The sequence below is a fragment of the Aquarana catesbeiana genome, linkage group LG06, assembly GCF_042186555.1.
Source record: "Aquarana catesbeiana isolate 2022-GZ linkage group LG06, ASM4218655v1, whole genome shotgun sequence".
Taxonomy (NCBI): Eukaryota; Metazoa; Chordata; class Amphibia; order Anura; family Ranidae; genus Aquarana; species Aquarana catesbeiana.
Window position 1 is genome coordinate 348409731 of NC_133329.1, and position 21548 is coordinate 348431278.

Sequence of the window (21548 nt, forward strand, 5' to 3'; positions counted from 1 at the left end):
CATTCAACACTTTGGTCTGCACCCCCCACCGTGGACTGTGGTTTTATCTACTTGGCCCTACATCATTACAGGACACAGTAGTAACATAGGGCCACCAAAACCAACTAGAGTGCAGCAGATGTGTGCCAGATGTTGAAGGGGCTTCAACAAGATTATCTCAATATGACCAAGTTTGATGCTGCGGGTGGTGGGACAGATAACTATTTAAGCATTTTCAATAGATTTTCTTTCCCGAAGAAACTGACTCAAAAGTAGTTAATGCTTAATAAAGCAGGTTCAATTACATATTTCAGGTAAGCTTTCATAATGAAAATTATTAAATATATTGTGAAAATGTGCAAAGTGTAGTTACCAGGCATGAGTGATTTACACTAGGTTGGTAAAATCTGCAGAACAGGGGGTTTCAAAATCATTACTATTTTACATATGCCCTTCATTCTGGGGATATCTGAAGTCCAAGGGACAGCAGTCTGAGAACGACCCAATGGGGATCTCAAGGAAGGATTCCTACCTATGTGACAGGATTATGGGGCAGGAGTCCCCATCCATGTGACATTATTTCCTCAGTAATGAAGAAGACCCAAGGCCCAATAAGTATTGTACTTGCTTATTATGCAAGATCATCACAAGGGAAAGATATCCTCACCTAAAAATTTCCAGTTCCCTTTCTTAGGCAAAGGTTGAAACAAGACTGGATCCCACTCATGATAGAGGTTAATTTAAACATATGTATACTAGTTAATTAAGCATGGAGAGCACCTAGCTATGAGAAAGTGTCAGCATCCACGTCCTCAATTACCAGTAGAGCACACCGTTCAACATCCTTTCATAACCAGCAAAACCACAACAGACAATCAGAATTCTTCTTGCATTGATCACACTTCAGTAAACAGAAATATGATGGAACTTTAATAATGGCATGTTCATGCCGGTGATTATGGTAATGATGTGTCAGTATTTTGTACAAGCATTTGAAAATAACATGCTAATTACAAATGCTGAATAATTCCAGGGTTTATTTAATATCTACACTTATGAAAGGTGCTTTTAATTTTTAAAAGTTTATTGGATTGTACTGGCCTTATATAAAGTGCATCGATATAGGAATACGTTTACCGGTACTCAGCTGTAAATGTCAATTCTTCCGTAATACTGGGTTCACAAGGAAGATTTTGTTCATGGTGGCCCTGAAATAAAATTCTTTTTACATCTAATAATTATGATCTTGGTTTGTTGAAAGGTACTCAGATATATTATTTATTATCCAGTAGAACGGCCTGTATTATAGTGTTCTATATAGCTTTAGGATACTCTCAAGTGACATATGACCCATGTCTTCCAGTAGATGCTTAATATAATATTTGAAACACAGACTATTGGGGGAAATCAATTTCAGTGTAATCTTGGACAGGTTATCTATATGGCACTTCGTCTTTTTTTATCATTTGTTCAAGAATCATTTCAAACAAATAAAATCAAGCAGTTGACTACTGTGCTATTCATAAGTATGCTACGAAAGACAGAAGTGGAGTGGAACTTCAGGCAATTATAAAAGACAATGGAGTTGCTTTACTAAAACCGGAGAGTGCAAATTTTTGTGCAGCCCTGCAGAGAAACCAAACAGCTTCGAGTTTTTTTTTTTTTTTGTCAAAGCTTAATTGAACAAGCTGAAGTTAGAAGCGGATTGGCTACTAAGCACAGCTGCACCAGATTGTGCACTCTCCAGCTTTAGTAAATCAACCCCAGAGAGTGCATTAAGGCCCCTTTCACACCGAGTAGTTTTTCAAGTGCTTTGATGTTAAAAAAAAAAAGTGCCTGAAAACTGCTTTATATTAAAATCAATGGATGCTTTCACACTGAGGCGGTGCGCTGGTGGGAAGGTGAAAAAACTCCTGCAAGCAGCAGCTTTGGAGCGCTAAAAAAAAAAAAAGCGCCCCTCTCCATTGAAAACTGCCACAAAAGCAATCTGCATTTTATGGGCAGTTTTCAAGCGCCTCAGTGTGAAAGGGTCCTTACAGCATAGCTTTATCAGTGTATTTAGAAAATTTGCCTGGCGTTCAGATTCCGCCCTTGTGCACACTGGACGTTATAATAACGTTGTAAAAATGGCAGTAGCTTTGCAGTGAGTTTTTCAACTTTTTTTTTTTTTTAAATGGGTTAAAAAAAAAAATATGTTAGAAAACGCTGGTGAGCCGCATTTTGCCATTTTCTTGATGTTACAGCTGAAAAAATCCTCTCGGAATCTACTCGTTTTGGGGGTTTACAGCCAAAAACAGTTGATAACAGCCTATGCGTTAATGGACACATAGGATAACATGCTGGAGAGTTTATTATTGACTGTAGAAAAAAACATCTGAAGCCAAAAACAGCAGCTGTAAAAATGTCCAGTGTGCATGAGGCCTTCATGTGAATTCTTTGTGACCCGTTGCACTCTTTGCGCAACAATACCTTCAAATATGCTGCTAAGCAAGAATGAGTCCTGCCAATTGACTCCATGCAGCAACATTTTGTTTTTCTTTTTGAAAGAAGGGTAGGTGGACTTGGGAATGCCTGTTCTGAATTATCACATGGGAAAGTAGCTGGTGTTCCAACACCACACCATATTATTAGCAATAATAAATCTGAGGCAGTGGTTGGTTTTGGATGAGAAACAGAAGTTCCCAGCAGGTCGGTTGTGTTCTCATATTGTGTTCCCATGTGCAATTCAAGGCTTCGGTTTCATTGTGCCTAAGGCGTACCATTAAATTCCAATTTCTGACGACTATTCTGTTCACTAAACCATCATTAGTATATAATATTGTCAGTAGGACTATGGTCAAACCCATGAGGGTTGATTTACTAAAACTGGAGTGCAAAATCTAGTTAAAGCGTAAGTAAACCCTCCTATCATTTTCAGCCAAGGAAGTTGCCATCTTTGCCTCTGTTTAATCTACAACTGCCATGATGCTGCACATGTGATCAGTTATGACAGCAGCCATTGGTTGGTTTGACAGTTTGGTTGAGAGTACAATCAATGGGAGTGTTACATTTCCAGCACGTGCCTGAAATGGATGATTTTACTTCCACTTTAAGCTGTGCATGGTAGCCAATCAGCTTCTAACTTCAGCTTGTTTAATTAAGCTTTCACAATAAAACATGGAAGTTGATTGGTTTATATGCATTGCTGCACCAGATTTTGCACGCTCTAGTTTTAGTAAACCAACCCCATGGACTCAGTCTCCTGTAGGAAATATAAGTACCACTCGCTTAACCACTTAAAATGTTTAAAAGCATTTTTTCTAAATTTTGCAGGTATCTGTTAATATTGCTAAGCTGGCAATACAAAATAGCTTCTGATCACCCTAGAATGTTATTTTGCACTTAAAAAGGGGTTGTAAACCCTTTTTTTTTTTTTTTTTAAATAGCATATCATACTTACCTCCACTGTGCAGTTCATTTTGCACAGTGTGCCCCTGATCATCTTCTGGGGTCCCCCAACGGCGCTCACTGCTCCTTCTTGTATTGGTAAACCCCCTAAGAGAAGTGCTCACCCTGGGGGTTACCTTACGGGCACACTCCTGAGTCCAGCATTTGCGTCCATAGACACAGGATGCCGGACTCTGCCCCGCCCCCCGCTTCATTGGATTTGATTGACAGCAGGAGCCATTGGCCGCGCTGCTATCAATCTCTCCAATCAAGAGCCAAGAACCCTGGGCAGAGAGGTACAGCGCATCTCCGCCGAGGGAACAAACTGGTTGGGGGCCGGTCAGTGTTAGAAGTTTTTTTAAACTTAATGCATAGGATGCATTAAAAGGTGAAAAAACACGAGGGTTTACAACCCCTTAAATATGCTGTTCAATTACACAGTCCAGATGCCCAGATGACTGGGTAGTTCCAGCTTATCTCCTTTTTAGCAGAAAACAATGGACATTGTCTGTAATGCCCCAACCAGTGGATTGAGCAGGCTGGGGGTTGCACTAATCCATTGGTTTTGACTGCCTTTCATTAATTTCGAAATTGATATGCTTTTCAAATTGGTTTCCATTAATAGATAATCTTAAAAACAGAAAAAAGCTTGTGCTAAGAGAAAATGTGTGGCCTGTGGCCCTTCACTGCTGACCTTGTTTGAAAATTTTAAGCATATGGCTGCCATGATCCTCTGGCTTCAATACACTGAGTCACTGACCAAGAACATAGGAGTTCAGACTTCATGAGCCACGAGTTCCAGGATAGGGACTCAAGTACTGAAGGCCAAGAACAGCCAGACACATTGCATTTACAAAAAGGTGGTCAGCAATAGTATCTTACCATTTTTCCTCCCACTACGGTTTCTCTTAAACCTTAATGCCTGGAATTCTGAAACTATTACAGGTATAAAAATTAACATGTAAAATTCAGAGCATACAAACCAACAATTTTAAAGGTTTAAATCCAAATTATTTGGGTATCCTTTACTTCAATCCTACCACCACTTAAGGTCTTCTGCATAGTACAGTTCCAATTCTGTAAGGGCGTGTCATGATATGCTGTGAAGTATTTTACCTTTTTTTTTTATGAACATGCGTCCATTTGTCAATATAAATAGAAAAAAAATACACTAAAACAATTCACAGAACTTTCATAAATAATAAATCACAGGTAACCATAATATTTTAACACAAAATCACATTAAGTCTTTTTCTCTAAAATTTGAGATATCAATATTTAAGACAAGCTTAGCAACCTGTGACTTTTCTGATGGCATAAAAAAAAAAAAAAAAAAATCCCAAAACGACAGGTGCTCTTACTTGTAATTCAACCAATCAGAAATCCACAGGTTGCAAAAGAATCAGAGCAATCTTGCACAGACCCGTAAATCAGCTTTACAAAGATTTGATTGTGTTGATTTGGCAGATGTTACCTTTTTGATAGAAGGCTATTTCTGAAATATATAAAGATTAACATATTTAAATTAACATTTCCTAATAAACAAATCTGTTTAGATACCTTTTTTATACATTGTTAGTTAAACAGTGTTGTTGTGCATTGCCATGGTCATTATGTTAACATAAAAACATAAATCTCAAATCGAATAAGACTAGGACAATAACTTGTTCATCTCCATTTCCTTGGGGTTAACTTCAGTTTTGTAGGAAATCAGTAAATCATATTGGAGGAAAAAAAATTCCAAGATGTTTTTTCATTTCATTTTTACAGCCGTTAAACTGGAACAGTCTCCACTACAGGGGATTTCATGCAATCCTCATGAAGTTTATTTGTCTCGGAGAGTGCTATGGCATTATCATTAAGTTCAGGTACATGGTGACCATTACCATTTAAATTTGATACATATCCTTCAGACGAAGGGCTTTTTAAATATGAGCAGAACCCTACTGGTGGGAGACTTGACCGATGTTCAGCATACAAAGGATTGCAGTGACCATTGTCGTTTTCTGAAGCGGCCCGGCAAACTATCACTGAGGGACTTGATGATGTATAATGACTATTGGTGTATTCGTCAACCGACTGGCTTGAATAGTCAACGTACTTGTACTGCTCTGGTCTCATGTTGTAAGGCACCAAATTTGTAGCCCCATTTTTCAGCGAGTCCCTATCAGAGTAGACCTCTGTGAGCTGGCTGGTGGCAGCAGAATTATTATTGTCTATTTGATAATACAGGGTTGAGGGATTAGTATAATATGGAGAATTTTTTAAATGATTTTCATGCAAAGCATTGGCATCAGAATAACAGAAGACTGAAGATACAGGTAGATTGTCATCATGGGGTACAATTGCATCATTAAAGTCATCTGATTTGTCACAGTCTTCGTCGTCGTCCTCAGCGTCATTTTCTTCGGACTCGCTTGGTGCTAAACTTTGAGTGCTGGAGTCCGTTGCCTCACTGCAGTAGCTGCTTCCATCTTCCTCCTCATCATCCTCCTCCTCCTCTTCTTCTTCACCACTACAGTCTAACTCATCAGAATTCTGAAAGTGCATCATGGCAGACTGAGGGTCACTTTCAACCTCAAAGTTCTCAGCAACAGAATACTCTATAGGGTGGCCCGACTGAACCATTGAATTGGCAAGTGTACCAACTTCTGCAGGGCAACCATTAGTTGCAGAGAGCTGTTGTTCTCTATTCTTTTCTAGTTCAAGCTTCATGATTGTGTGCAAAAAATGTGTCCGTACTCGGATTGGGTTAAACTCAATTCGGCCAGCGGTGTTGCTACATCCTTCCTTAGAACATCCACATGGAAAAGACATACGATCCACCTAGTGGGGAAAGATATAAAAAAAAGAAAAACAATTTAATAAACATATGAAGAGACCCAATTTAAAAAAAAAAAAAAAAAAAAATTATATATATATCTCACACAACATGACCAAGACAATATTCATGCATCCAGCTCTCTTAGGATAGGATTATACATAGGATACAGACGATTGGACAGAGAGTAAAAGAAGTGCAGAACATTGGCCTGGTCCACTTGCAATTCAACTCCGAAAAAATAAAATAAAAATGAATGCAGCTTACCAATCCTTAGCCATGGTGACTGTATAAGTTTTCTCTAATTTCCAGCCTACTTATTTTCCCCTAGTGATCCTGTCAATAACCCTTCCTATCTTAGGTTGTCAAAACTCACAGTTCTGTATCCTACCCAAAACAGCTTGTTGCCCTAGGAGAGGACGTGTGTTAGGACCAGAGAACACGTACCCCTCTCCTCATCGCCATAACATGGGGGGTAGTCTCTTAGAGATGTACTGTATGGGCGGATAGTAGTGCTTATGATAATTTTACAGCATGTAGAGGATATTTTGAGCTCCCTGGAATTCTTGCAATATCAAATGATATTTGAATCTATCGAACAGATATAACAGACTAGATGGTGCATTTAACAGACCAAAAGGGAATAAAAAAAAAAAAAAAAAAAAAAAAGGGGATGGTAAGATTTTAACTTCTTTCAGTCCAGGCCTTTTTGTTTACATGTAACTTCCAGTATGCAGAGGTTTCTCTCTTCCAATAATTTTTATTAAAATTGTTTATATCAAATGCCAAGACAAAAGCTTGTTTACATAGGATAGGTATTTCAGTATGCCAAAAGATACATCAAGGTACTAGAAGTATAGACATACTGATAAACTCAAACATATATACCGGTTATATTTCTTATATATATTGTGATAAACTACAATAAAAATGAATAAAAGAGTTGGCATAGTCTAGAGCAACCTTTTAACCCTAGAGGAAGCCCAAAAAATAATTTATGTGTTGAGGAACCCTTACTAAAACCAAATCATCAGGGCTCAATAGGAACAATGCTCCGGATATTGGTGGTCAATAGGAAGAATGTCCCCACCCTTAAAGTGGTGTTCAGAACGCCACCCTTAAAGATAGATAAAAAGATATTTGTTGTCATGCTGCTGGCTTTGCCAAGTGGGGCTGATCCTTGAACTCTGTAGGCATCATCAAATAGATGGTTCACCAGCCACAGCTCAAGGAACCCCTAGCAACCTCTGGAGGAACCCCAGGGTTCCACTGAACCCTGGTTGAGAATGGCTGGTCTAGGGTCCCTGTCACTCCATGAGGAGGGAACCACAACTGCTCGTCCATGTGGTAATATAAATAAGGGCATTCAATATAAGATGAGTGGGGGCAAAGGGGCTAAGCAAGAAATCCAGGATGTAATTAGAACCATACAACTCACTGGTCACTCAAGAAAGGAAGCAAGGAGAGGAAAGAAAAGAGCCAGTAAAAAATAAAAAAAAATTAAAAAAATTAAAAAAAAAGGAAGGGGGAAAGAAAAAAGGAGAAAAGGAGGGGAAGATAAAAAGGGAGATGTGCGCTCCTGACAATATGCACTCCTGACAATCCAGGCATAACTGGGTACTGATGCCTCATAAGGCTTCAGACAGATATTTAATCCAAGGTTCCCAGACTTTATCAAAGATGGCCTGCTTATCAAGTAATTAAAGTCGTTCATTAATCATGATCCACGACAACTTAAGTTTTCACCAAATCAAAGGGGATCGTGGGCACCTTCAAAGATCTAGCTACTGCTATCCTGGATGCTCTAAAGATGAAGGATACAGGTTTCCTTATGTTTCCCGGCACTCCATCCAATGGGCGTCCCAGTAGCACCTGCTGTGGCGATTTAATCAAGTTCACTTGGGTTAGTGAATAAATAAAATGATAGATACAAATCCAAATATTTCCTGATTTTTGGACATGTCCACCATATGTGGTACACTGTGCCTTCCATGCCACGTCCCCGGAAACATAAGGGGGGAGTACCTGGGATACATGCCGCCACTTTCACCAAAGCCATGTACCATCATAGCAAAACTTTGTAGTTGGCTTCAAATGAATGAAGTATTAATGTATGATTTTGAGGCATATTGTGCCATTTTAAAACCATTCGTCAACTGCAAACGTTTCTTTTACATCTTGTTCCCACTTATTCATATAAAACAATTTTTCCAACTTAGAGGTCGAAATGCTGTCGATTTTTGAGATATGGCCGGTATGCTTATCGAAAGACCTACATAGATATTCCATTGAGGTGGAAGTGGTTAGATCATTTGTACACTGTACGGTCATCAAATGATGCTCGATCTGAGAGTAGCAATATATTTCAGAGTTAGGAAGATGGTATTTTTTTTGATAAGATAACCTTATGATTGCACATATCAGCAATACGTAACAGGCCCTTTTTTGTCCACCATGCGAACACTTGGGGATTGAGACCCGGGGTGAAGTCAGGATTACAAGTCAAGGGAGCAAGGGAGGATTTAAATAAATATGGTTTCATCAATCTGTCCCAAAGGCTCAGGGAAAAGTATAGTTGGGAACACATTACAATTGGTCTCTCTTTCGTCTGCAGTCACATGTTACTAATCGATTTGGTGGGATAGATAGAAGATTTAATTTTCATCCATAAAGGTTGAGATGTCAAGGAAGGGCATTATTATTATTATACAGGATTTATATAGCGCCTACAGTTTACGCATCGCTTTACGGTAGCGAATGAGTTGTGATAATTGCGCAGCATAAAAGTATTTGCCCAAGTTCAGCACTCCCAGGCTGCTAACATGTCACACTTTAAAATTGCGCACACCCATGCAATGGTGACAAACTAAGTACATTTACTATGCATAGGCAAGGTTTTAAAAGCCTTTACAGGTTATCACTTGATTTACAGAGGAGGTCTGATGCTAGAATTATTGCCCATGATCTGACATTCGTGGTGATACCTCACATGTGTGGGACGATCGATGATCCCGTGCGTGTGGGACCAACACACGCAGTCACCTTTGCACAGGAGGATGAGGGCACTTACATTTTTTTTTTAACTTTTTTTTTTTAATTTTTACACTGTTGCGTTACATTTTTTTTTTTCATCACTTTCATTGCTGTTACAAGAAATGTAAACATCCTTGTGAGCGCAATAGCCATGTGACAGGTACTCTTTATGGAGAGATCTGGGGGTTGCAAGACCCCAAATCCATCCTCTGCCCTTAAAAGCATTCAAAATACCAAGATCTGTGTTTAAATGCCTTTGATATTTAACCCTTTCATGACTAAGCCTATTTTTGAAATTTGGTGTTTACAAGTTAAAATCCGTATTTTTTGCTAGAAAATTACTTAGAGTTCCCAAACATTATATATATTTTTTTAGCAGAGAATCTAGAGAATAAAATGGCGATTGTTGCAATATTTTTTATCACACGGTATTTGTGCAGCGGTGTTTTAAACGCAAATTTTTGGAAAAGGGACACTTTCATGAATTTTAAAAAATCCAAACAGTAAAGTTACCCCAAGTTTTTTGTATAATGTGAAAGATGATGTTACGCCGAGTAAATAGATACCAAACATGTCACCCTTTATAATTGCACGCACTCGTGGGATGGCGACAAACTACGGTACCTATGAATTTCCATAGGCGACGCTTTAAAAAATTTTTTATGGTTACCAGGTTTGAGCTACAGAGGAGGTCTAGTGCTAGAATTATTGCTCTCGCTCTGACGATCGCGGCGATACCTGACATGTGTGGTTTGAACACCGTTTACATATGCGGGCGCGACTTCCGTATGCGTTTTCTTCGCTGCGCGAGCTCGCGGGGACGGGGGCACTTAAAAAAAAATTTTTTTTTATTTATTTTATTTATTTTTTTACTTTAAAATTGTGTTTAAAAAATTTTTTTTTTTTTTTTTTTACTTTTATTGCTGTCACAAGGAATGTAAACATCCCTTGTGACAGTAATAGGTGATGACAGGTACTCTTTATGGAGAGATCGGGGGTCTAAAAGACCCCCCATCCCTCCTTTACACTTCAAAGTATTCAGATCGCCGAAAACGGCGATTCTGAATACTGTGTACTTTTTTAAATTCGGCGCCATTGGCAGCCGAGTAAACGGGAAGTGACGTCATGACGTCGCTTCCGCGTTTACAACAAGAAGGCTGGAACGAAGCCGCTCACAGCTTCGTTCCAGCCCGCCCCCAGCCGCCGAAGATTCTCGATTGGACACCGGGCCTCCCGATCGCATGGGAGGCCTGGTAACGGCGGCGGGAGGGGGGGGATGTCCCCTCCCGCTCCTCCGGTATAACAACCGAGCGGCTTTTAGCCGCATCGGTTGTTATACACGGGTAGCCGATCGCCCGCTGGAAACAAAGGTACCGGGATGATGCCTGCAGCTGCGGGCATCATCCCGGTATAACCCCGGAAAGCCGAGTACGCATATGTGCATACGGTCGGCGGGAAGGGGTTAAATGTGGGTATCTGGACATCTGGGTAAACCGATAGTGTCATGTCATTGCTTTCCGAGTTACCATACCGGAAAGCCAATTCCCAGGTTTTTTCGGATGTCCGCCAGCTGGTCGCTTGAATCTCCTGGTGGTATGGATAAGCCTGAGCAGGGAGGGGGGGGGGGGGATTTTAGTGGCTAGTTAGCAGCTAGGATTGCTTTTACAAGAGAGCTGACCGCCGTTGGCTCTAAAAAAAAAAAAAAAAAAAAAAAAAAAAACACTGGACTGGAAGTAGTTAAAATGGTTGTAAAGGGTGAAGGTTTATTACCTTCATGCATTTCATGCATGAAGGTAAAAAACCTTCAGTGTGCAGCCTCCCCCTCCCCCAAATACTTACCCAAACCCCATCTCAATCTAGTGATGTGCACAAGAGAAGAGGCTCTCCCGGGTCTCTGAGAAAAGATATACCTGTGCTCAAATCCCAATAGCTTGTACATGTATTTAAACTATCAGGTGCTAAAGGAGTGTGACCCCATGTTAACACTACAAATCCTGGATGGACCCTTTGCACACTGCTACACCCTTTCCAGCAAACTATGCGTTGAAAAACAGGGATATTTAGTTCACATTTATTGCAATACAATTTTAGGCTGAACAACTGCATCAAAGTAATCCCTCTTATGGCCCAGTCCTACACTGCCTTGTCACTGCAATTGCTACAGTGGACACCATGCCAACATGGGGCATATAGACCCAAGATGCGGGAAAGCAATTAGGTTCAGATCTGGTCACTGACCTGCGTTACAACAGAGAAAAGATATACCTGTGGTCAAATCCCAATTGCTTGTACATGTATTTAAAGGAGAAGTCCAGCCTGAGCTCATTTGGCTGGGCTTCTCCTATGGGTCACAGAAGTGCAATTCGCTTTCAGCAGAGAGCACTCTGAAGTCCGCTCTCTGCTGGCGTCACCAAGATCAGTCCAGGTACCGTGTCATCCCGACTCTGGAAGTCTGGCTCTACCAGGTGCCTGGACTGATAGGTGTCTCAGCCTCTCAGTGAGCCGCTGAGAGACAGATGGCCGCTCTCCACCCCTCCACAGCTCAGCACTCCAGTTAGTGTGGAGGAGCAGAGCAGGAGAACTGCTGACTGACAGGCAGTATCTCTCCGCTTGGGAAGGTGAGAACCGAGCCATTGGCGGTGTTCGGTGACTCGGTTATCAGTGAACAGGCAGCAGGGGACAGATGCAGCATTGGTCCGATGCTGCATCCACCTAGGCAAGTATGATTATGGGATAAAAAAAATCCTATACTTCTCTTTAAACTATCAGATGCCCCATGTTGGTATTGTGTCAACCATAGCATCTGCATTGGCAAGGCAGTATAGGACTGGCCAGAAGTGGGATTACTGTGATGCAGGTGGTCAGTTTAACCTCTTCCCGACAAGCCGCCCTCATACGGCGGGAGGTCGGCTCTCCTGCGCAAACCACCGTAGCTGTACGGCGGTCTGTGCAGGGAGGCTAGCGCGCGTGACGTGGGAGTGTGCCCGTGAACTCGATGTAAACAAGGCGATTCCCCATTCTGCCTTGTGACATGGCAGAGATCATCTGTTCCCAGTCATCAGGAACTCTGATAACTCTCTCTGTCATGTCCTAGGTAGCTCATCCCCCCTACAGTTAGAAAACACCCAGGGAACAGTTAACCCCTTGACCGCCCCCTAGTGTTAACCCCTTCCCTGCCAGTGAAATTTATACAGTAATCAGTGGCTATTTTTAGCTATGATCTCTGTATAAATGTCACTGCTCCCAAAAAAAAAAAAAAAAAAAAAAGAGAAGGAAGAAGTGTCAAAAGTTTTCGATCTATCCGCCCCACTGTTGCAGTCCCACTAAAAATCGCAAATTACTGCTATTACTAGTAAAAATAAAAATAATAATAAAAATGCCATAATCCTATTCCCTAATTTGTAGAAGCTATAACTTTTGCGCAAACCAATCAATATACACTTATTGTGATTCTTTTTAACCAAAAATATGTAGAAGAATACATATTGGCCTAAACTGATGAAGAAATAGGTTTAAAAAAAAAAAAATTGGGATATGCATTATAGCAAAAAGTAAAAAATAGTTTTTTTCAAAATGGTCTTTTTTTGTTTATAGCACAAAGAATAAAAACTGCAGAGGTGATCAAATACCACCAAAAGAAAGCTATTTGTGGAAAAAAAAAAAAAAAAAAAAAAAAAAAAAAAAGGAGGACATAAATTGTTTGGGTACAGCATCGCATGACCGCACAATTGTCAGTTAAAGCGACGCAGTGCTGTATCGCAAAAAAGGACCTGGTCATTAAGGGGGCAAATCCTTCCAGGGCTGAAGTGGTTAAACGTGTATTGCAATTTGTGTGAACTAAATATCTGTTTTTTCATTGCAAAGTTTGGTGGAAAGGGTATAGCAGTTTACAGAGGGTCCATCCAGAATTTCTTCCGGGTCTCCCACTGTTGTCAATCACAGCAAGGGAATGAGGCTTACTCACCATTACACAGAGCAGGCAAGTATGATACTTTAACGATTTTAAAGAAAAATAAATTCAACCTCTTCCACAATGCATTATAGGATCGTGTGTTAAGCTGCACATTAGTAAGGCAGCTCACTGCTTTGAATGGACTTGCAGCACACTTGAACCCATGAAGAATTGAACACGCACCTTTCTTTTGCAACAGCAAACAACAAAACACTCCTCCTGTCTATTGTATGCTGCACTGCTTTGTCTGTTGGCTGCTACTGTGTAGTGCATGTTGGGGTACCATTCACCATGAATAGGCCCTATATCTACAGTCACATTTATTTATTTTGTCTGAGAATGGATCTAAAGTGGAGAGTGCATTACCGTAATAAATTAGAAACCCCTTGCTTATCTCCATTCTTCCCCTCTACAGGGTTCTGTTTTAGCAGGTTTGTTTTTTGAAAGTTTAAAATGGAAATTAAAAAAGAAAAAAAAAAAAAAAAAAAAAAAAAAAAAAAAAAAAACACCACATTTCATCCAGTTAGGTATATAATAAAAAAAAAAAAGAAGAAATAAAATAATAAATAATAATTACACTTTTACATGCAACTAGCACAAGAGGCTGTATTGCTATCAGCCTCTTGTAATCCTCTGTAAAAGGTAAAAAGCAGCATCACTTTGACCCCTTTCACACTGGGGCGGCGGGTCAGTTAGCGGTAAAGCGCTGCTAGTTTTAGCGGCGCTTTACCGCTGTTATAGTGGCGCGCTTTAAACCTTCGCTAGTGGCCGAGGAAAGGATTAATAGTGCCCATTTTGCATCGCTGCTGAAGCGCTTTGCAGGCGCTTCGGCAGCGCTGCCCATTCATTTCAAATCGGTAGGAACGGTGTATACACCACTCCCGCACCGCCCCAAAAGATGCTGCTTGCAGGATTTTTTTTCCTGTCCTGCAAGTCCACAGCCGCAGTGTGAAAACACTCAGGCTTTCACACTGGGGTGGTTTAAGAGGCACTTTACAGGAGCCATTTTTAGCGCCAAAAGCACTCCAGTGTGAAAGAGGTCTAAACGTATGCAATACTGTGTACTGGTCACTTTCTGGGTTGGGGGTCCAGTATATTGCAGCCATTTAACGTGATACTAAACACACACTGTTTAATTTACATTGCCCCTTCTGTATGTGGATGATGGCACTATAATTTTAAATCTTAAAAAAAAAAAAAAAAAAAAAAAAAGCCTTTGGGATACAGAGTAAAAATAATGAATATCAATACACGGTTTTAAAGTGGCATATAAAATATATATTTGAAATCTTTATATTTCAAATCTTTATTATTTTGTGGAAATAACATAGCATACTGTGGGTGGATTTCTGCCAGTCACAGACTGTCACACTCATTCAGCCTGAGTCTTATGCCTTGTACACACGATAGGATTTTCGGACAACAAAATCCATGTTTTTTTTCCCGATGGATGTTGGCTCAAACTTGTCTTGTATACACACGGTCACACAAATTTTGTTGGAAATTCCAAACGTCAACGTACAACATGTACGAGGAGCTGATAAAAAAGTTCAATAGCCAGTGCGGCTCTTCTGCTTGATTCCGAGCATGCGTGGAATTTTGTGCGTCGAAATTGTGTACACACAATCAGAATTTCGGACAACGGATTTTGTTGTCAAAAAACTTGAGAGCCAGCTCTCAAATTTTGTTTGGTCGGAAATTCCGATGAAAAATGTCCGATGGAGCCTACACACGGTCAGAATTTCTGACAAGCAGCTCTCATCGAACATTTGTTGTCAGAAAATCCTATTGTGTGTACAGGGCATTAGGATAGGAGGGTAGTGAATCCACCATTAACCTACATGTAATATCTCTCCCCAGTGTGTTTAGCTGTTAGTGGGCATGGAGGAGGAGGGAGGGAGGGAGGGAGTGGGCTGTCCTTTACCACTGTGTATACACCCACGTTGGAGGAAATGCTCAGCATAGAAACTTACTGAATACTGAGCATGTGCAGAGCTGCCAACACCGCTTTTCAAAATCCCTAGCTGCATTGAGGACATGGACAGGACAGAAGGAGGAAATAGAGAGCAGCAGGATCAACCAGGATTTTTTGCAGGATACAAAAACAAATCTCATAGTGAGAGCGAGTATAAACAGCATGTAATACAGCATTTATTCATAGTTTTTATGATGTGGGTTTAGTGATACCAAGTTTCTCTATACATCACTAAGCCAATCCTCTGATGAAGCCACGTGGTGCAATGCGTTAGGATTGGTACCTTCGGTGCCATAACCAGCTGGATGCCGGAAGTAGAACGCAGTCCTGTCCTATTGTATTACTACATGCTTGAGAACACTGTTTTTATGCGAGTGAATTTATCCATTTTTTACCAAAAAGGCTTGATTCTACTACACTATGGCAGGCGCTTTATGATTTTGATTAGCTACAGTGCATTACCCAAGAATTGTGAGGTTTAAATAGGGGCAGTACTGGATTGGTGATTTAAAGGAGGCGAAGCTGAACTTGAGAAGCCTGTATATAACCCTAAGACCCCATTCACACAGGGACGACTTGTCAGGCGACCTAGTCGCCTGACAAGTCGCCTCCCGTTCTGTACTATGGAGCCGTTCTAAGGGGAGCGACGCAAGTCGCTCCGACTTAGAAAAAGGTTCCTGTACGACTTCGGGGGCGACTTGGGGCGACTTACATAGACTTCTATGCAGAAGTCGTTTTGCAAGTCGCCCGGGCATTCGTTTGCAGGTCGCCTCGCTGAGGCGACCTGCAAGTCGTGTTGCCCCTGTGTGAATGGGGTCTAAAGAGGGGATGTGTGGCATGACCTATTTAGGTCTTTTCCAAAGGTGAGAGTCTGCCTTGCACACAGGTGTGGTGGTTTTTCACTATATTTGAAGTGGATTTGCAGCACTGGGAATCTGGTCACAAACACAAGGAAGGGGAGTGTATTTTACTTTATGAGAACTATTTTCATGAGACCTATTAGTATTGTGAATCCTTCAACACATATATCGCATGAGAAATTTGATCCTTTGTAACACTTTTGGACTTTGGTCACAATTACCCATTATATATTTGTTTGTTGGATTAATATTTTATGTAACTACAATTATTCACTTTATATTTTGTGAGTGACAGCACTGGGATTTTGGTCTCAATCACTGTGTATGCATTTTTAGATTTACATTTTTGCAGCACTACACATTCTTTGTTTAATTCTCTGTACAGTAGCACTGGGTGAGAGACAGAACTCCAACTTAATCAGGGATTTATTGCTTTGCTGTTAGTGTCAGCAATGAACGTCATCTATGCACTTTAAAACCTTCATTGTACAAATCAGAAAACTGTGGAAGAGTAGGGGGCTAATCAGGTAGCATTTCATACTGTAAGCAACCAGAAAACAGCTTGCATTTCCTGATAATATACACTATGTGTGTAGCACCCTCTAATGTACTAGGTGTAGATAGTTTTGTAGTGTAGGTAGATTTTAGCCTGGCTGAGAGCCAGACTCGGTTGAATCTGGGTCAGGGATGAGTGACTCAGGAAAGCTGGATGACTCCCCCTACTTACTGGAACCTTGGAGAAGCTTCCAGAAGAATGGGTGGGAGATCAGGAGTTGCTGCTTGGAGTATTGAGGAGGGCCCCAGCCAATCCCCAGCAAGTGGGCTGGCACCTCTTAAATACTCTGGGTCATGCCAGTAGGGGAGTCGGATGGAATATGGAGATAGAGTGCTGAGGAGGCTGTCTGTAGCCCTTGAGAGTGCCCCCTACACTGGGGGGGGGAGGTGGTGGTGACTTCAGGTGCTGGAGGGATCATCTAACACCACACAGAGGAGTCCTGTCCTGGATGCCTGGAAGCAAGGAGAGGGAAGCAGGAGAGAGTAAGTACGTTCAGAAGATCTCCAGGGAGAAGTCAGCCAGGTGGTTGGTGAGTGTGCAGTCTGGGAGGACTGTGGAGAAGTAGCCATGTGGACTAGTGAAAAGGGGCAGCTGCAGCCAGGTGGGCTGGCAGTGCCTGAAGAGGTGGTGCTGGGATCAGTGGCCACAGGGAAGATGGATACTGTATTTGCTACACAACCCAAGAGGCTTGGGGTCCCTGCCTGTAAAAGGGCTTTTGCTTCAAGATCTGACTCTTGCTTTTTTGTCAGATTAACCAGTGTGCCAGCTAGGATTTCTACAGGCAAGTGTGCTGGAGGAAGCAATGGACTGTATCTTGACAGTACATAGGAAAGTTGGCCCTGAATAGTTGTTCCAAGTCAAGTGGGCGACCCATAATATTCCTATACCCTATCCAAGTTTTATCCCCTCAAAAATACAAAAAAAACAAGCACTGGACTCTTTCTGGACTCTAGGAGCCTGTGAAAATTCAGTGTACCTGGCTGTGCAGGGTGGGGGATCCCTATTCACCACTAGCTCCTACTTGGGGTGCACTACATGTTCAAAATGAAAAAAAAATAATACTAGTTTTTCCCGTAGTGAATGTCGTTTGTGTGATTTTCCCGTGAGTCATTTTGTAGAGCCCTATATTAGAATGGTGGCTCACCTGACATTTGATGCCTGCAAGGCTGCATGTGCAAGTTTCTGGGTCACAAAATATTCTGCAGTCACAGCCACAATCTTCTCTGGACAGCCGGATGGCTCGCAGCTCATGTTTCTCTTCCACATCAATCTTCTTCACCCCTGATGCCCGCAACAAGGCTCGCCGCTTCTTTGTTGGCAGAGGTTGTAGAAAGAAATATTCATCTACTTCTGTGTTATCCAAGTCAATGTCATCATCTGAAATATCATCCAGTGTGAGAATGTTGGCTTCATCAGACTCTATTGTGCCATTCTTTGTAATCTGAAATCAGAAATAAATAGACTGGTCAAGAGATTAGGTTGTATTTTATTGTACAACCTCATATATCTATATAGGGGGGAAAAAAAAAAAAAAAAAAGAAGAAAGGATAGATTTCCGCCTCATTCCTTTGGTAGTGTCCTCATGCAAATGTAATGCCATGATTTTCTCAAGAACTTCTCCTACTGACAGTCATCCTCCAGGAGGCATATAATCTCATTAAAGTATATGTCTGAGCACAATTATAAATAGTAATATTATAATAATTAAAAATAAAATAAACCCTATGCAGTACATCTCTCCAATACACACACTTTTCCCCATAACATCCTGTGCACTCTGCTGTACGTAAATCCCAAGCAGGATTATAAACCCTACTCAAGTTCTCTCCTAATGGAATATAAAACACTCCCCCGTTATGGAGATAAGGAGAGGAGAGCGACAGGTGTTCTGTAGTTCAGTAAAGAAAACTTAGGATGCATAGGATCACTTTATTTTTATCTTTGCCCAGATATACACTATCATTTAAGGCCACCAAATGTAGCATTTCAGGGTCTCGACTTATCAGGAATCTTAGAAGAGTACCATCCCATATAAAACAATTACAGATTGAGATCAAAAATGGGGTGGGACTTTACATGTACCTTGCAGGGTCTAATACACGTATATTTATTAGACCCTGCAAGGGTACTTGTAAAGTTCCACCCCATTTTTGTTCTCATTCGGTAATTATCAGGAATCTTAGCTCCTAAAGGATGAATACTTCCCCGCACCATCCCCCTATAAATTTAGATCAGGGGAAGTCACAGATGGAGGCACAGCCCATTATCATGTTTCGCATAAGGCCTCATTCACATGGGGTGCACTAAATTGTTCAACTGTGCAAGGGCCGTGTTTACCCACACAGGGATGCACAGGTGTTGTTTGCAAGCAGGCCCATTGAGGACAGTTGGGTCGCAGTGGCCACTGCTGAATTTGACATCCATGGAGTATGCATGGCCCAGAACTCACACCAGGCCCAGTGTGAACAGTGGTGGTGTCCCTGTGGTTGTTGCATCAATTGACATCAATGGGACTGCATGTGGGTGTAAACAGCCCTTGCACGTGCATATGCTGCAGTACATTTTATTTCAACAAGGCTTAAAGAGGAGCTCCAAGCTCCCCCCAAAAAAATTAAAAAAGTCAGTGGTGTCCTCACCCGAGCCAATTCCTCAATGGGCTGTTGGGTACTGATGCTGCCACCTCGACTTCACAGCCAGTTTCTTACTGCACATGTGCGAAGCACGCAGTGCTCTGTGAATGGGCTGCAGTCTCATTCCCACCACCCCCCCAAAAGGCAGGGGGTCAGGTAGACTAGCAGAGCTTCCCCTTTTGGATGAAGCTCCGCTTTAAGCAATTACACTAAAGCAGAAGAAAAAACAAGAAATAACATAACACTGGACAGCCTGCAAGTCTAGATGTAATACCTTCTACTGTATATTATACACAGTGCTGTGCAATAGACATGTGCACTGCTGAAAAATGTGTTAGTTTTGGTTGCATTTGTTTTTTTCAGAAATTCGAAAATAAGAAAAAGAAAATCCAAAAATTTGAAATAATGACTAATAACTATTAAATTATAGGTTTTGGAATTTCCTTTCAAATTTGGCTGTTAGTGAACGTAACTAATACAAAATGTATTGGAAGTTATGAATTATCCAAAATAACGAATGCCGCATCTAAAACAAATGGAATGAAACAATACGTTATTATTTTCTTACATTCCATTCATTTAGATATGGCATTAGTTATTACAGATAATTCCTATTTGTTACGTTTACTAACAGCCAAATTTGAAAGAAAATTCCAATTTCTATTTAAAAAAAAAAAAAAAAAAAAAAAAACACACCACACACAAAAAATTATAGGTATTAGTTATTCTGGATAGATTAAAAATATATATTATAAAGTGGGGCATCTGTACCATGTATAGAACCTGCTTCAGCAAAACTGCATTTATAAAGAAATAAAAAAATTACATTTAAAATTACTGGCAATACAATACCCATCCCCCACTAATCCCAAAGGACCTAGTATGGATTTTAAAGGGGAACCCCACATAAAAAAAAACAAAAAAAAAACAAAAAACAACCCACACAACTGCGTGGGGTCCCCCAAGATCCATACCAGACCCTTATTCGAGCATGCAGCCTGGCAGGCCAGGAAAAAAAGGGGAGGAGCGAGCGCACGCCCCCCTCCTGAACCATACCAAGCCACATGCCCCAAAGTACCTCCCCCCCCCCATGTTGATGGGGACAAGGGCCTCTTCCCCAACAACCCTGGGCTGTGGGAGTGTGCGGGTAGGAGGCTTATCAGAATCTGGAAGGCCCTTTTAACTGGTGCAAGCTAGTTCAATGCAGTCACAAGGGGGTGGTGACATCAGGTGATGACGCCAGATGGCCTGCCCCTTACCTATATAAGAATTGTCCTGCAGTCGGCGGTTAGCCTTCCTCACAGGCAGAACTTTTTTTCCCCCTTCTTATTTCAGGTCTGGTGGTGGCGGCAGGCATCTTGATTGTCCATGGACACCTCTACATCAAGGGGGGGGAGGGGGGGGAAACATTGTTTTTTTTTTTTGCACCAAAGGAACCCCCCATGTTGAGGGAATGTTGCCTGGTATGGTTCAGGGGGGGGGGGGGGAGGACACGCCTTTTTTTTTTAAACATTTTTCTATTGTTGGCAATTTTTTTTTCCATTCAGTTGTCAGCAGGGAAGTCTGTTGACAACTGATGACTCATGCGTATTTAATTAGTGTAGCACGCAGTGCATTGTGGGGTGCAAGGCGGGCGAACGCCCTGAAAATTTGAGTATTGGCCGAACGGGCGATGTTTGGGCTGAACTTTTGCTCAGCTCGAACAGTTTGCCCAACTCTAGTTAATATGGTTCACAAATTAAGTTTCTCTTTCTTCTTTCTAGATACAACGTTCCACCCCTGCGATCTAACACATTAGTAGACGTTCATTATTCTAAACGGCATAGGTTTTTCTATAGGAAGAGCACAATTTATATTTCTATCTTCCTAAAAAATTGTTATGCCTGTGTATTTTCATGTTTTTGCTGAATTAATTAATTTCTTACTTAAATTTCCAAAAAGCTATTTGAGGATCTCTCAGGGGCTGACACAAATTAATAATAATGAGCCTATTTGCATAGCAATGGCCTCATTATCTTGCTGACTTCTGAGAAATGCTACATTCGGAATCTTAATGTCGTTGCTGCAAATGCCGTATTTCCTCTCTAGTGGATACAGCGGAGACGCTGGCTTATAAACATTGCCTCCTTCAATTTGAAGCATCTTTACGCCACAACTGGGAATTTACACTTTATGTTCAAAATTAATATAATATATGCTCATCTCTGCACAAACCTTTCTTTGGCAAGGTACCATCCATATGCAACGAGAACACAAAAGAACATATAATCAAAGCCTCGTTTTACAAGCCCTGATTTTATGCTTCGACAATTTAGG

The 21548-nt window shown here is 41.1% G+C and overlaps 1 protein-coding gene across 4 annotated transcripts in view; it reads right to left on the minus strand.

Moving 5' to 3' along the window:
- Positions 1-1798: 1798 nt before the first annotated feature.
- Positions 1799-21548, minus strand: part of CSRNP3 (cysteine and serine rich nuclear protein 3) — a 166587-nt gene continuing 146837 nt past the window's right edge. For all 4 annotated transcript variants that reach the window (XM_073634010.1, XM_073634012.1, XM_073634013.1 and 1 more), the window contains 2 exons: positions 17747-18043; positions 1799-6231 (listed from right to left, as the gene is read on the minus strand). In XM_073634010.1, the coding sequence (XP_073490111.1) occupies positions 5179-6231; positions 17747-18043 (1350 nt within the window). In that variant the 3' untranslated portion in view covers positions 1799-5178. The remainder of the gene's footprint in view (positions 6232-17746; positions 18044-21548) is intronic.